This window comes from Cupressus sempervirens, chromosome 4 (assembly GCF_028749045.1).
Source record: "Cupressus sempervirens isolate cs-2001-9-10 chromosome 4, ASM2874904v1, whole genome shotgun sequence".
Lineage (NCBI taxonomy): Eukaryota > Viridiplantae > Streptophyta > Pinopsida > Cupressales > Cupressaceae > Cupressus > Cupressus sempervirens.
This window is the reverse complement of record NC_143121.1, coordinates 636,423,242-636,439,927: the sequence shown is the minus strand read 5'-3', so window position 1 is coordinate 636,439,927 and position 16,686 is coordinate 636,423,242. Positions and strand designations below refer to the sequence as shown.

The 16,686-nt window shown below is 34.2% G+C and overlaps 1 protein-coding gene and 1 long non-coding RNA gene across 2 annotated transcripts; both read right to left on the bottom strand.

Moving 5' to 3' along the window:
• Positions 1-420: 420 nt before the first annotated feature.
• Positions 421-5,663, bottom strand: LOC149562851 (uncharacterized). Its single transcript, XR_016364000.1, has 2 exons — positions 2,226-5,663; positions 421-1,125 (listed from the first exon to the last, which is right to left on the bottom strand). It is a non-coding gene; the product is annotated as an uncharacterized LOC149562851 (long non-coding RNA).
• A 646-nt stretch (positions 5,664-6,309) lies between these two features.
• LOC149562850 (ATP synthase delta chain, chloroplastic-like) lies at positions 6,310-8,144 on the bottom strand. Its single transcript, XM_089826304.1, has 2 exons — positions 8,099-8,144; positions 6,310-7,485 (listed from the first exon to the last, which is right to left on the bottom strand). Exon 2 carries the CDS (start codon positions 7,483-7,485, stop codon positions 6,712-6,714), a length of 774 nt encoding a protein of 257 aa, XP_089682430.1. The 5' UTR covers positions 8,099-8,144; the 3' UTR covers positions 6,310-6,711.
• Between the last annotated feature and the right edge of the window lie 8,542 nt (positions 8,145-16,686).

Below are 16,686 nucleotides of genomic sequence, written 5' to 3'. Positions count from 1 at the left end.
CTACATACACAAACTTCTCCATAAATAATGGTTACATATCCATTGCATATATCACATCCATCGTATAGTTGCTATATCACATGATACACTTTTATCAAAACTTGACATCTAACTATTAGAAAGGAATATGATACTACAGAAATGCAACACCATACACAAAGAATTGATACCATGCTTAGCTCAAAGAGATTGGCTTAAGGAATAACATCCCAATATAGATGTCCTTATGTATAACAATGCAATCAATTAAAATGTGGTAATCAAACATCATAGCTTTTGTGTTGTAATAGTCTTTAGGGAAGATCACTTGTTTGAAACTATAGGATAGAGTGGTAGACCTCATTGCATAATATACAAGGTAAATGGATAAACAATCTGTAAGAAATGAATAGATAGAGCAAGGAACGAAAACAATCCAAGTAAGTTAAGTGTGAAACAATGTTACCATGAGATAAGCAAAATCCAAGAGCATACACCAAAAATGTTCAACAATGGAGACAAGGATTTATAAGGGGAAAACAAAGAAAACCCCTTGTGAGTATTATGAATGAAGGCAAATGCCTAGAGAAGAGAGAGAGAGTGTGTTGGAGCAAAATAGCTCAATACAATAACATCAAAGTGATGTGTAGAGAAGAAAGAAAGAGGAGCATCTCTTTTATAGAGATGAGAAAGGAGTTGCATGTGTTTGCATGTGTAACTCCCATTTCTATGAATGCCACATTCATAATACGTGTGTGCAAAGTGTCAAGATCCTCTTAAGGAGAAAAAACTAAATTCCTTAATAAAGGAATTATAAAAATGAGTTGTCCTCACATGTGGAATAAAGGACAAATAATGACATGTCCTCCACATGTGTACAATAGGACAAACTACATTTAGGGATCCTTGGAATATCCCAAATTAAATACATCCAAGGAAAGATTAATATTTCTAACATCTCCCCTTAATCTTTACTTGGGGAGCTAACATCAAAAGGAGTTAAAGCCAATTTACAATAGTACAACTTGATTTTTTGAAATATCTTCAATCGTGCAAAAGGTCTCGTATTAGCATGGGTACATTGTTGGAGAGCCAAGAGAAGTGGATACATCTTCAAGAGGTCTTGTATGTGCCACGATGTATTACCTGAAACATGGAAACAAGAAACAAGACAACTATTCACGAGGAGAATTTTATCTTATATTCAAATCAGAAAATTTCTAAGTAAACTCTCATGGAGTAAATTGAAATGGAGTGATAAATATAAATGTAAAATAATCAAGATAAATCATATTCTAAATATGTTATCAAAGCTCTCAAGAAAGGAATATACAAGGCACAAATGACCACAAACAAGGCCAAATAATGAGCCCAACATCAACAATGCATCAATCATGTGGATATAAACAGTCCATTAATAAGTCATTTCACTGCAAGTTAATGGGTGATCAATCCATAACTTGCACGACTCATGATTTAAGCAATGAAGTATACATAACATTATATGACATGATTTCAAAGATACCAAAGGGAAGGAGTATGAGTATTAACAATAGATTGTCTTCAAATAAGAGTAAAATGCCTTCAAGATGGGTCAGATTAACTGAAATTGGAGGGAAACTCCAAGAATAAATGGTATAGACCATAAAGTGCCAATATGGCAATAGAATGATGCTAGAAAAGCATATACTGCACTTATGTGCCAATCAGTAGAACAAAATAAATGATGAAGGCAATAGTGTATAATAACTCATAATCCCAAGGAATAAGAAAGAGCTCAAAAAAAAATTACAAATGTGAAATAAATAAGAATGCACTAATAAGTGACAAGTCACAAAGACACAATAATGTGTATATTTATCAGGATATATATGTGGGCCCCCATATATACTCATGAATAAATATACCTAAAATATCGTGGTATGAAATCATGCAAAGACAATTAAGATCATATATAGAACATAATTTCTAGGAAACATACTAAAGAGAAATGTCAAAGATGATGAAAGAGAATCATTAGCATCAAACAATATTTGCAGTAATTAATCCACTTAGGTTGAAGTCCACCCATTCTAGAAATTGATCTCGTTTACTAAGTAATTTTTGAAACCATTTAATTTTCCTCTTAACAGATTTATCACTAGAGGAAGAGTCATGATGTATGAATGTACCATTTGTTTCAACATTAGCTTGATTACCATTATCAACATTAGCATTATTACCATGATCTAAAAATGAATCATTACCATTGTAAGAAAAAATAGGAGGAATAAAGGTAGATATATGAGGAGTAGGGTTTAGAGAAGGAGGTTGGTCCTCCACTGACACAATTCTCCTTTCACTAAATTGTATATTTTGAGCATTAGATGAGTCATGTGGATTATTTTCTGCAATACAAACATTTCATGTTATTTGCACTTTGTTAGTAACATGATTAATCTTAGATGGAGCAATAGGAGGTAAAATTTCAACCATATTAGATGAGATATGATCAGTATTCAAATGAGCAAGCTTTTCAAGCTCAATATTAAAAGCAATATCTTTGTGCATAGAGTTTCTTGAAGAGGTGAACCCAGAAAATTGAAATAAATTATCATGGCCTAACTTAGCATTAGCAACAACTTTGTTAGTGTTAGGATCAATAACATAGCACATATCCTTATAAAATTCAATTTTATAATCTTGACATAATTTGACAACAAAAAGAAGATTGTATTTCAACTCAGAAACATAAAGGACATCATGTAATTTTCCATGGCCAGGATCGAAACCTAGCTCTGATACCATGTAAGAAATGAAAACATAGATAAGTGCTATCTAATAAATGCTTCTTGTTTTGGCGGCACGCCTTCCAAAACAAGAGCAATTTTTTTTTGAAATTTTGATAGGAAAACTCTTTGGCGGCAAGCCTTCCAAAGAGGGTTAGTAAAAAAAATAAAAGATGATAAAATAAAACCTACACACACAAGATGTTAGAATGAGCAAACAACCACAACACAAACTTCTTCTCTCAATAACGTCTCCAAATAAGGTGTGCTCCAATAAATGGCAACCTTCAACACAAAACTTAAAACGAGGATTAGTAACCAAGCTCTGATACCATGTAAGAAATGAAAAGATAGAGCAAGGAACGAAAACAATCCAACTAAGTTAAGTGTGAAACAATGTTACCATGAGATAAGCAAAATCCAAAAGCATACACCAAAAATGTTCAACAATGGAGACAAAGATTTGTAAGGGAAAAGCAAAGAAACCCCCTTGTGAGTATTATGAATGAAGGCAAATGCCTAGAGAAGAGAGAGAGAGAGTGTTGGAGCAAAATAGCTCAATACAATAACATCAAAGTGATGTGTAGAGAAGAAAGAAAGAGGAGCATCTCTTTTATAGAGATGAGAAAGGAGTTGCATGTGTTCGCATGTGTAACTCTCATTTCTATGAATGCCACATTCATAATAGGTGTGTGCAAAGTGTCAAGATCCTCTTAAGGAGGATAAACTAAATTCCTTAATAAAGGAATTATAAAAATGAGTTGTCTTCACATGTGGAATAAAGAACAAATAATGACATGTCCTCCACATGTGTACAATAGGACAAACTACATTTAGGGATCCTTGGAATATCCCAAATTAAATACATCCAAGGAAAGATTAATATTTTTAACACAATCCCATTGCGGAAGCTCTCGCAACAAGGCATATTTTTCAACTGATTGGGGTCTTTAGAGTGACTCAAAAACTACTTCAACAAGCTTCAACAAAGAACACATTGCATTAGCTCTACCTCGAGGGCATCATAACAAGGCATATCATTTCTTTGTAGTGACTTAAAAACTACTTTTACCTTCAACACTACCAAGCAACTACAACACTCGTACTACGTCTCCACTTCAAGGTTTTTAACGAACTCTCATACATACTGAATTCTGACCAAAAGTGTGACAATAAAACTCCTATCATTGAAAAGACTGTGCACATTGCACAAACCAAGAAAAAACAATAAGATGTTGGTCTTGAAAGGTGAAGCAAACCTTATAAATTGACCACCATTGATGTCCACTCAGGTTTGCCCAAAGTTAGGATTCATAGTTACTCCCAAAAAAATGCATGAGCAATAAATTCATTATTCTACTCTTATATGCCACAGCCCTGTTGAAAATACCCTACCTTGTGATTTGGCACTACAAAAACATATGTTCTAAGGCAAGTTTCTAGTTGAACAGCCCACCACTTAGATATGCTTTCACAGTGAGAAGACTAGCTAAGCAATTGCCCGGTTACCATTAATGGTTGAATTCATCATATTGACCATGTTTTCAACTTGTATTGTCCCCAACGTGTCCTTCAAGTATTTAGTTAATGCTCCCAAGTGCATTTGGTCATATCAAGTTTCAAATAAATGCAAGATCATGAATTCTTAGTCAAGTCGTGTCTTCAACTCACATCTCTATATGTTGTTTGTCAGCTATTTGTTCAATAGCTTCAAGGCTGGATGAATGATACAACATTTACTAATTTGATCCATTTTGTGTAAGGTGACTGGGCAGTTCAAGTTGATGGGTATTCTCTCATAATTCTGAAATTGTTATGTAGAATGGGTGGGGAGGGAGGAGGCGCATATGATGCGAGTCATGAAGCATCACCAGTGTTCAAATCATCATTTTCTAGCCTGCTGGCCCTAGAACCTATAGACCATTAAGAGAAAATGGGTGCCACTATCTAAATATTTTATAATCATGTGATCTCTCAAATCTTGAAATACGTAAACATTAGGCTGCGGAATCATTTTTAATGTCATTTTTCGAAATGTATGTCCAATTATCCATAAATTTCTGTTATATAGATTTAAATCTTTCGAACCCTTTGTAAGAAATCTGGACTTCAGCAACCTTTCACCTCTAACTTACCAAAAATTTTGGACCTTGTTACTGTCGTCTTGTTGAAGATATTCTTTCAGAGAATTGGCAACTTCAAACAGATTTGAAGAAAGGATTCATTCTAGGGTTGGAACATAACCTATTAACAGTGGATAGTTGTTCTTATCATTTACTGAAATACTGTCCAAGATGAACTTCAATGAGTTAGACAACAAATGATTAGTCTCAAATATCATTGGGCACCAAACAGTGTCATTAAAGACATCATACTCTTAAGCCAAGCCTCCCAAGACAATTCATGGTTTCTTGAGGATAGTCACCCATGGTTACAGAAGGAAATAGTGAAATATAAAACAAACTTACAATTAGAATAGACACATAGTAGATTGGAAGTATTAGAACTGATAGATTTCCTTGGTTATTCAGTCATCAATGGTTACAGAAAAAAATAGTTCAATGAGAATGAGCATGCCTGAGATCTAAAACAAGCTTACTATTAGAATAGACACATTCATGAATGGTTTCCAGGATTCCTGTCTCCATTGAAATTAAATGGACTCACAAATCCAATAAACCATTTATAAAGATAGAAGCTGTACCATTTCACTGGGACTACAAAAGAAAATTGCTAGAACTCAAACCCATTATTTATGAAATGCCAGAATCTCAAACTACGGTCTCCATCATCTCTGAGATTATGCATAGCGAAAACAGCTACAGGTTACCAAATGTTATTTCTTGTCAAACAAAATTGGTATTAAATTTAAGAGTACGAAATTTTCTTCATAACAATAATCTGTCATAAAGTTCTAGTTCTGTACCTTCAGAAAGGCATAAACTTCTGGCATTATTTCAGTCCCTGAAAATTAGTATATAGTTTCAGATAATTGGAAATTCAGCTTCAGGGCTAAATATCAAAGATGAACAAGTAAAGGAACTTTGCAAGTTATCTTAAACAGACAACACTCATTGAGGTGGACGACATTTCAACTTTGGTCCATATGGTACATGATAACTCAGCTACTGAAAGCCCTAGATTGTGCTAATTTAATGCCTTTGACGAAATTTGGTTATAATATCAATCACCTTCTCTTTCTATTATCAAACATAAATTCAAAAAATGTTTATAAAATAGATATTAAATGTTATTGCATCTGGATTTAGCTGTGTATAAGTGTTTAGCATCAAATGGCTAGTAATCAAAATGACTGAAAACCATAAGCAAAGTTGTCAAACTTGCCATAATATTGCATTTTTTCTGATCAACGAAGCTTCTTATTAAAAACATGCACTTGTCATCCCAATGAAGCTACATATCATTAAGTTGGTAACCTGAAAAACCTTGCAAGGTCAAATTGTTATTCTTATCAGGTCTAATCTGCCTAGAGAATACAAAGTAAAGTATCCACAGACAGAATTTTGAACAATAAGCAATTCAAGACCAATCCATCATAGCATTGACAATGAAATCAACTAATAATTTAAAATGATCTCCAGAATCCATGAACTAATAATGTTAACATCCTTTACAGATATGCCCATTTGATCTCCATGCCTTTCATCTGATAATTCTTTTCAGATTCTTGAGAAACCTTGTTTTTCCATCACTAAGCCATTAATTCTGCAATCAGGTATCATGATGCCTTGAAAAGATTAAAAGTTCTATAGAAATTTTCAATAAAACGCTCAGATTGGATAAAACATCAAGTAGATGCAAAATACAGAGAGAAATATAGTGTGGACAACCATTATGACCTAGCTGGTTTCTGCAAGCCATTATGAGAGCACTCCAGGAAAAAGAAACTACTTAGATTAACAAAAAAATACTGCATTGGACATGTGAAGTACTGACAAACAGGTCATATTGATACAAGTTCAATACTCTCTTTGTAACCAATCTGCCCTGCTAACTTCTCTAATTCAGTTCTCACACACATATCTATCATGTTTGAACCGGTGCTTCCAAACCGAATAGTGAAGCCCGCAATCAGAGAGGGATCAATAACAGTCTTTACTTTAACATTCTTTGCACCAGTAAAGCTCTGGACCTTCTTGGCAATTGCCGCCAGATGGCGATTCTCAAGCTTGACTGCAGAAGACACAATTGCCAACTCTGTGTCTGTCAGTTTATTGTAGGAAATCTCAAACTCTTTAATAATTTCATTAATCAGGTTTATCCTTCTCCTGTCAATAAGGATGTAGAGAAAATTTAATGTATAGGGCTGAAAATTGGCTTCATCTGCAATGCTTTTAAGAATTTCCTTCTTCTTCTCCTCCGCTATAATCGGATTAACAAGGAAATCATATACATCCTTGTTGGCCAGGAACTGTGAGAGCTTTTCGAGGTCACTACTTATAGCATCTAGGGCTTTCACAGACTGGCCCAGGTCCGCAAGGGCAGCAGCATATGACCCTGCAGCACTGTCTAACATCACAATACGAGTTCGATTTCTACGAGCCACTTGAGAGAATTTGGGGGGAAAGGGTTTGTGGGTCTTCAAGAGCCTCGTACCAAAAAATCCACATTTTATTTTTAGCTGAGAAACTGGGGCATTAGCCCCTTTTAAAAGAGCCCTTGCAGATGGTGCACATTGCATATTCAGGGCCACAGGAGACTGCTTCAGAGATCCCATCTACCAAAAGCCCACAATCCATAGTTTCAATTATTTCTCTTCAATCATTTAATTAAAAATGCATCTTGTATTACATATACAGGGACCGAGATAATAACAACAGATGCAAAACGGTTATTTAAGATAGGTCTCTTCTTAATTTCCATATCTTTTTACATTTTCCCAAGGTATTCATCAAATCAATCATTGCAGTTATCAATTTCAGAACATCCAGTTTGAACGATTATTACCCTAAAGTTTTCCAAAAGCCTCAATGTAGTCAATTAGCACACCAGTCTCAACAAACTCAGTTAAGATTACACACAGAGACATAATACATTTGCCCTAGGTCTACTAAAATCACTCATTAAGTTTCTGAATCCGAATGCATTCAATTTTGATTTAGGAGTGCTCATTGACTTAACTGATACAGTTTTCTCAAAACCTAAAATTACAGAGCCAATGCAACCACACCCAACCCAGAAAAGAACTTGCGATTTCAATTTGGATTTTAAAACACTAAAAACTAATAATAATATGCCTGAATCCAAACACAAAAGCACTCAATTATCATTTAAGACATGAGATGGGAATTTAGAGTTTGGTTTTAATTGAACGAGCATAAAAACCTCACCTGAAATTTGAATGTTTTGACTGAAGCCCAAAACTTGTGCAGCTGTAAGCTTGCGATGCAGCTATTTCTTAACTAAACAATAATTTGCTTCGTTTAACACTGCAGGGATCGGTCGGTCAGAATTTGAGTGGGGAAGGAACATCGGACGGATGTACAAGGGCAGTCTATCTAGTGTTATCTCAAGGGTACTCTCTACATTCTAATTCTAATACCATTTATTGCCACGTGTCACTTTGAAGTCTTTGAGTCCATATGGAACTTATCCCCTACATGTGTATAAATTTTCAAAATGGTGACTTTGCATGATTGCAAAGGACAATAAAATAATTTATTTTTGCGGGGTCTCTCTCTGAACACTACAAGGTATATAAATGATCCATTAATATTTAAGAAGATAAAAAGTGTAAAAATGCCACTATGTTAATGAATCTAGTTGTATTCAAAACGGAAAAGGTATTGTGGATGGAGTAGGATAATAGTTGGATAAGGATAAATTTCAATGAGGTAGTGAAAGGTATGAAAGGTAAGTATGGTCGATTTGATGTGGGATTTGTAGCTTTTGATAATAAGATAAATATTGTTGTATTTGGAATCAAACAATTGATGGTGGGACAAATAGTGAAGTTAAATTAACTTTGTTGAATTCAAAGTGATCTACACAAAATAAGAAGACATTGATGTGGCAGACTGTCAAAGTGGACGGTTATTACATAATGTCTAGATTGATGAGACTTGTGAGGATCTTAGAGACATTCATATTGAAGAATGGAGGCTTCTGAACGTAGGCTTTTAACTGAAATTTACAATCCGTTTATGATTCATGCCTTGTCGTGATGGGGATTGTATGAGGTTGGTAAAATGTTGGCCAAATCTTATCAAATTTCATTGCACTTAGAGTTTTTTGCAAAGAGCAACAGAGAGAAGGAAGAGGGTTGTGATTGTTTAAACATGGAGGCAAAACTCACCTTGATCACAAGGACACAACAACTCACATTCTTGGGAAAATTTGTAGAGTGGAGAGTAAAGAACATTTTCAAATTTGAGGACCCAACATTTTTTAGATGATGGATACTATGTTGGTGAATAATATATGAAGATTGAGTACAAGTATAAGATGAACATTGATATTGCTTCCATATTCTTAGCCTGGTGTTTGGAGCCTAGCAACAAAGAGGATGTGCATTGGGTTATGAAGGAATGTGTATGAGATGAATGGATACATGGCATGGGTGCTTTCATTGTATGGTGAAGGCAAGGGAAGGGTTTGTGGCACAAAATGGCAGTGGATCCATGTTGTTGAGGCTACTCTTCCTTTGCAACCCTTTCTTTTATGGAGTGCAACCAAAGATAAGGAGAAAGACCAAGTAGAAGCCCAAGTGAGGAGGGATTTCATTAAGGACTAACTTCAAAATAAATTGTGGTGTAAATTGTTTAACCCTAAAGTAGTAAAAATATCATACAAAAGGTTGGGGTTCTTGAAGGATGCCCACTAAGTGAGTGAGCCACAACAAGAGGAGAAGAAACCATAGTACAATATAGAGATTTTGGAGAAGTATTAAATTTTGATAATTTGTGTTGTAACTTTTGTATTTTTATACAATTTGTAAGTATTGGACTTGTGCATAGATGTAGACTATTTTGCTAATGTTATTTAGTATGGTTTAATACATAGTCTACAAATAGAATGGATGAAATGTATCTTTGTATTGGGTGGGTTGTTGGTATTTTGAGCTCTAGATTGTTTATGTTGATCTTGAACTTAGAAACCAAGAAAGGTAATAGGCCTTATGGAAAGTTAGAATGATGTGGGACAAGTTTTCTACCATTCAAATAATCTCTAGGGTTGAGAACTAAGCTCTCTATGAATCGAGGATATAGAAAGAGTAGAATACTCAAAATGAATCTAGAGCAAGGGGATACACCAAATCATTCCACTATTATCTCAAATCTTCTCGGTAATGAACAAACATAACCATTCAAATCAGAATGTAAACATTATTCCACAATTTGGCAAATATACCACAACCCTTCACTATCAAAATGAGCACAAGTTAACCAGATCCTAGACATGGATTCAAATATTCATATCACTTTATGGGTACATATATAAAAGCTAGGAAATAATAAATACATTTAATGATATCGTATTCAATGAGTTATTCTTAACAATAGCGCAAACATGTAACACTTTAGAAGTAACTCAATTAATTTTAACTAGAAGAGTTTATAACATAATCTACCACTAAAAGAAATCCTATTACATACATGCTAGGGACTTATAAGACAATAATTACTTAAAATTACTTGATCTCTAAGCCTATGTTATCGATTAGTGTCCAAACACTTAGTCATTTTCTAGGAAAAGATTACAAGGTCATCATTGTGATCGAGTTATCTAGTAAAGGTCGAGCATTCAATACTTATACCGAGCAGGATAATGATTGTTGAGTATTCAATAGCCACCAAGTAGATGAATGAGCTGACCAATATAGTTGACATCGAGAATGTTGACAAGTTACTAAGTGTCGAGCAAGCAGGTATATAGAAGTCAAGTAACAACATGAAGAAGTTTACATAACTAAGTGTCAGAGCATTCAAGTGCCAAGTAGTTTAATTTTGACATATAAGTTTGTAATGACACAAATACATATGTAAACCATTTTGGCCAACTTTTCTATGATATTTAATATTTGAAGAGCCAACTATGGATTTCATCATGTGTCATTACAGAAGGTAATAATCCCAAGATGTGCAATTCAAACAGTTAGAGATTGGGATAGAAATGACAAAAGATGATGAAGTGTAAGTCGTCAATCAAGATCTAGAACCTTCACAAAACATCTATTTAAGGAGGATTCTAACCCTACAATCGTAAGAAAGAAGGAAGGAGAGAGAAGGACAAGTATCCTTATGTGCATGTGAAGGAGTGGAGATGAAGTTTCAAAGATAGAGCAGATAGAGAGCAATCAGAGCAATGCAGGACTGAACAAAGTTATCAGAACAAGAGATCAAATCATAGATACAACAAAGAGGAGAACCAAGATCATCTTATAGAGCATATTGAGGGTCATGCACTAAATCAATTATTGTTAATTGAGATAGGGTAAATCTCTTAATGGAGTGGTCCTAACAAACCTAAGTAAACCTCCTAATAGAGTCCTTACTTCATTGTGAGTGTAACATCCTTTAACAATGTGAGACCTAATAATCTCTTAAGATTTTGACAGGGCAGACCCCTCACAGGGTAGATCATATTTTATGATCAAACATTGTAACCCTAACAGGTTAACTTTATTGTTGCAACAATCAATATTTGTGGGTTTCATCCCCACCCCAATTTTACCTTCATCTTGAAGTGTTTCCAGGTGACCAAATCATTGTCTTATGTGTTGAACTCTTTATGGATGTGATGTATTTCAATTTTGTTTTACCATTTCAATTTTGATGGTAGACCTATGAGATAAATTAGGTGTGGATTTATGTTAGTGGTTTTGAAGCTAAAAGATTAAGATCTTGATTCACCCCCTGCCCCTCTCAATATCTTGTTTCCCATATACTTATTCCAACAATTCGTATCAGAGCTTAGTTCTCTTGTCAAGAAGCCTAACATCTTGGGATGATAAGATCATGGAGATGGAAGTGTATCCAATGGGAAAAATCATTGAGAATCAGATGATTTAAATCTAGATCATATTGCAACAATTAAAAGTAGCAAAATAGAGTTAAGGAAAACCCTAAAAAGAAGACAAGAGTTAGCTATTCAACTAAATGAAAGTCAATACAAAGAAGTTGACACAAAAGAACTACTAGATAGTGGAAAGACTAGTAACAATGATGAAGCAATGAAAAAATTGCTAGAGATGAATAGTGCCCTAGTAAAAGAAGCAAAAGATCTCAAGACAACATAAGAAATTCAATTAGTTAGACTTTGTGAAGCAATCAAACAAAAGAAGAAAGCAATGGAAGACAAGCTCACGGTTGAAGAACATAAAAGATAGATGGCTAGAAGACTTGAAGAAATATCATTCAAGGTACAAAATCTTACCAATAATTAGATGGATATGATAAATCAATTAGTAATTTGAAATCAGGAAGCAACCAAAAAATATTTGGAGATCACAAATGTAAGACTACAGAATGAGCAATTGAAAGGTGAGTTAAGGCATGAAAAGGAACTCATGGAGAGATTGAACAAAGAAAATGAAGCAATCAATCACTTTGAAGAAATGATGAAGTCACCTAGAAAAAAAGACACTGCTGGACTTGGAGACAACAAGCAATCTTCATCTATCGAAGGTACAAAATTTTACCAATAATTAGATGGATATGATAAATCAATTAGGAATTCCAAATCAGGGAGCAACTGAAAAATATTTGGAGATCACAAATGTAAGACTGCAGAATGAGCAATTGAAAGGTGAGTTAAGGCATGAAAAGGAGCTCATGGAGAGATTGAACAAACCAAATGAAGCAATCAATCACTTTGAAGAAATGATGAACTCACCTAGAACAAAAGACACCTCTGGACTTGGATACAACAAGCAATCTTCATCTATCGAAGAAGGAGAATCGTCCAAAAGTGGAGAACAAATGAATGCAAAATCAAAAGGCAAACCTACATGTTATCACTATGGGAAAATTTGTCACACAACCAATATTTGTAGGAGTAGAAATGATAAGAAATTTCCTAAACCTAAACCAAGTGGTAATTGTTTTAATTGCAAGAAAGTAGGACATCAAGCACATGAATGTATATTAAAGAACAATGACTTAACCAGAAAGGCATTTGAATTCCAAGGTCATTGCTACAATTGTCAAAAGTATGGACATAGAGCTCATGAGTGCAAACTCAAGAAAAAGTCAAACTTGTTACCTGAAAAACAAACTCATACAACAAGGAAAGGCAATTCCTATAATTGGGATTACAATACATGACACAGTTGTCACTATTGTGGAGAATATGGACACATTCTAGAGAATTGCATCAAAACACATTTTAGAGGAAATTACAAGAAATGTTTAGATGGATAGATAGTATGTTTGAATTGTCTCAAAGGTGGACACATCAGTAGAAACTACAAAACTAGAACACCAACACCAACACCAATTAATGGAAATAACAAACCTGAAGGAATGAAAATATGGATAGAGATAGTGAGAGCTAGAAGTAGTAGAGTAGATGAAATTGTGATCACCCAATTTGATGGATCAGGTGATCACACCACATCTCACTCAAGAAATAAGGTATGTAGGAACTATACACTCAATGTTATATTTTACATCAGTTCCTAGCATACAAGTGATAAAATTTCATATCTACATCAGTAAAGATGTATTAAGAACTATTTAACAAAAGAAAATCATCAAGTACCAAACATCAGTGGTACAAGCTATATTGACCAAGCTTTGCAGCATAGACCGAGTGAACAAGGAAGTTAACACAATAACTGAATGAATTGGTTATGGTCGAGTGAGTAACCTTGACCAAGCTAAAATGGAGACTGAGTTAGTTGTCATACACCAAGTACGAAGACACTAATTGCAAACCTAAAATGAAAGATTGAAGGTATTTATTGAATTCGGTGATTCATTTGCATTCACCAAGCGATCAAACAACATTCACCAAATTTTGTATGTATGATTTGATTAAACAAAAATTTTACAACCTTATATAAAGAAAATTGATATGAAATTTCATTGCTGCTACTGGTGGTTCCACAACACATGCCCCATTTTTGACTTCAGAAATAGGGACCCCCTTTTTTTTTTTCTCACAAATGCTCGCTCATCAGAATAGGGTATCTTCTAAGGTGCTCTAAGAAGTGGAAATTTTATAGTTTGGATTTAAGAGTCTGGTCAGTTAGAATCATTTTTAACCCCTAGCACCAATATATTGATGTTTATCTTTTGTGTAGGTCATCATGAAATCCTCATCATCCATGTCATAAAACATGACCATGGTATTGCATGCGCATTTTAAAAATATGTGCCTTAGGATTTTAGATAGAACAAGCAGAAGGAGTTCAAGTCTATGATAATGTTGGACTATAAAGAGGGCATAAATCATCAAAAAGATCAAGAATAAGTACACTAGAGTGCTCCCAAACCTTATTTGAGAAAAACAAAAAAATCATTTTCAAAATTGGGAACTTTGATTTTTGGGTGAATTAAGCGCCTTGCACACTTCCCTGAAAGTACGCAACTGTGTAGGTGTGTAGGTGTCCAATTTGATGATTAGGTGAACGAATTATCCCTAGAAAGTGTGCAAGGTGCGTAGGTGCATATTATAATTTAAAATATATGTATACGTTGAAGGACTCTAGAAGGTGCACATGTGCAAAGGTACAAAATTCTATAGTCTTAAAGATTCCTAAGGTCTCAAAGATGCTAAGGTGCACAAGTGCGCAATTTTAAAAGTTTTGAAGAGAAATGTGCATAAGTGTCCAAGGTGCACAAATGAACCTAAATCATCAAAAATATCAAAATAAGTACACAAGAGTAGTCCCAGACCCCATCTGAGAAAAACTCAAAAACCATTTTCAAGACTAAGAACTTTGATTTTTGGATGAATTTAGCACCTTGCACACTTCCCTACAGGTGTGTAGGTGTGCATTATAATTTTGAATATGCATAAATTGAAGGACTCCAAAAGGTGTGCAGGTGTGAAGTTACACAATTTGAAGATTTAGTGAATGAATTGTCTCTAAAGGTGTGTAGGTGTGCATATCTAAAACATTTAAAGGCCCCCAAGGTCCCCAACATTTCAATGACTTCCTCATCTTCTGTAGTAGCTATTATCACACTCAAACCCATGACTTTCAAGTTCCAAGGAATGCCCAAGAAGTCACACTTCATAATTTCCATAGGAAAGTGAGGGTAAAACATGAAGCTTTAGACTTGTTAGCTCCTCAAGAAATCACCTCTTCCATCCAAAATTTTAAAGGGGAACATCCACACATTAGTTTGGTTGAAGGTCAACAAGACCCAAATGATGGAAACTAAAAATTGTGGACTTAGAAAAATTCTCACATTGAAAATTTGTGGACTTAGAAAAAGTTTCACCTTGAAAATTTGCAAAGTTAGAAAAATTCTCACTTTGGAAAATTGTGGAGTTAAAAAAATTTCACTTTGGAAAATTGACACTTGAATTTTTTTTGGATATTTGGGTCCTATCACCAAGGTGCACTTTTTAAAAAAAATTCACTTTGAAAAATTGACACTTGAATTTTTTTTGGATATTTGGGTCTTGTCACCAAGCTGCACTTTTTAAAGGTGTGCTTCATCAAGGTGCACTTTTCTAAAGTGCATGTTTGCAAGGTGCACCAAATCAAGAGGTGTGCCAAAATTTTTGAATAAGAAGAAGTGCACCAATAGTTAACCACCAGTTGTTATTTTTGAATATTCCATACATCAAAAATACATTTTGATAGCAATTTAACTCCCACAAACACCTAAAGAAGGCCAAGCTTGCATTTTCAGAAGTCCCCATGACTCTCACATGATCTCATGGCTTCTCTCTTCTTATCTTCTTTTTATTTTATTGTTTTAAGTTATGTAAAGACTCATGCACCTATTAATTGATATAAACAAGGGTGGAGACCTACATGGCACCATTTAGAGAGTCAATTTGTCTATAATTAGCTTGATTTTATCAATTTTTTAGCATGAGTTTGTATTAGAAGAGCTCTCACTCCTAACACAAAAGGAGGAGAGGATTTCTTTCAAATACATGGATCTAATATATACTCTAGACTATTATTTTGATGTAATAATATATATTATTGATGCTATCATTCTGAGTGTAGTTATTCTTGCTAGAGTATGTTATTTTTGTGATTTCATGTTCATGAATAATAATGGAGCCAATGGCTTTATTGTATTGTTATGATTGCATGATCTTTTAGCTCTTGTGTTTGCCTAGTGTTAACGAATTTTTTTGTTGTGACAAATTGGAGAAAGGATCATTATTGTTCTTATAGAGTGTTTTGTCTCATGCAAGTGCATTTTTCGTGGCCTCATGATTTGATGAAATGTGAAACATTGTTCAATTATTATCAAAGTCACCATCAATGATTGCATCAATGGAGTTGAGGAAGTTTTGCTCCTTATTAAGTTCCACAGCAATGGTTTCCTACCATATCCTTTTGATAATTCAATTCATAGACATGTTGTTACTTTGGCTTATGTCCATTAGGAATTTCCCTTTTAGTAATTTTCTTAAAATATCTTGTTACTCTATCTTTGTTATTTTCTTTTTAAACACCTGGTTAAAATAGGAATTCTATAGTTACATTGATAAATTACATTCATCATAAAACATAAAATACAAAAAATGTATCTTCCTTTGTGGTTACATTTTTGCAGAGTTGTGCATATTGGTTGGTCCCATCAAAGGTCTCCTTGTGAACATACACATTTTGTTAGGATTACCCTCAGACAAAAATAATAGTTACATGCAAATATAACCAATATCAAAAAATAATAGATCACATAGAAGAGAACACAAAACACCAAGATTTAATATGGTTCACCCAATCCTTGGGCTACATCCACCAATAGCAAGTCCAATATTATTATTATCCACTGAT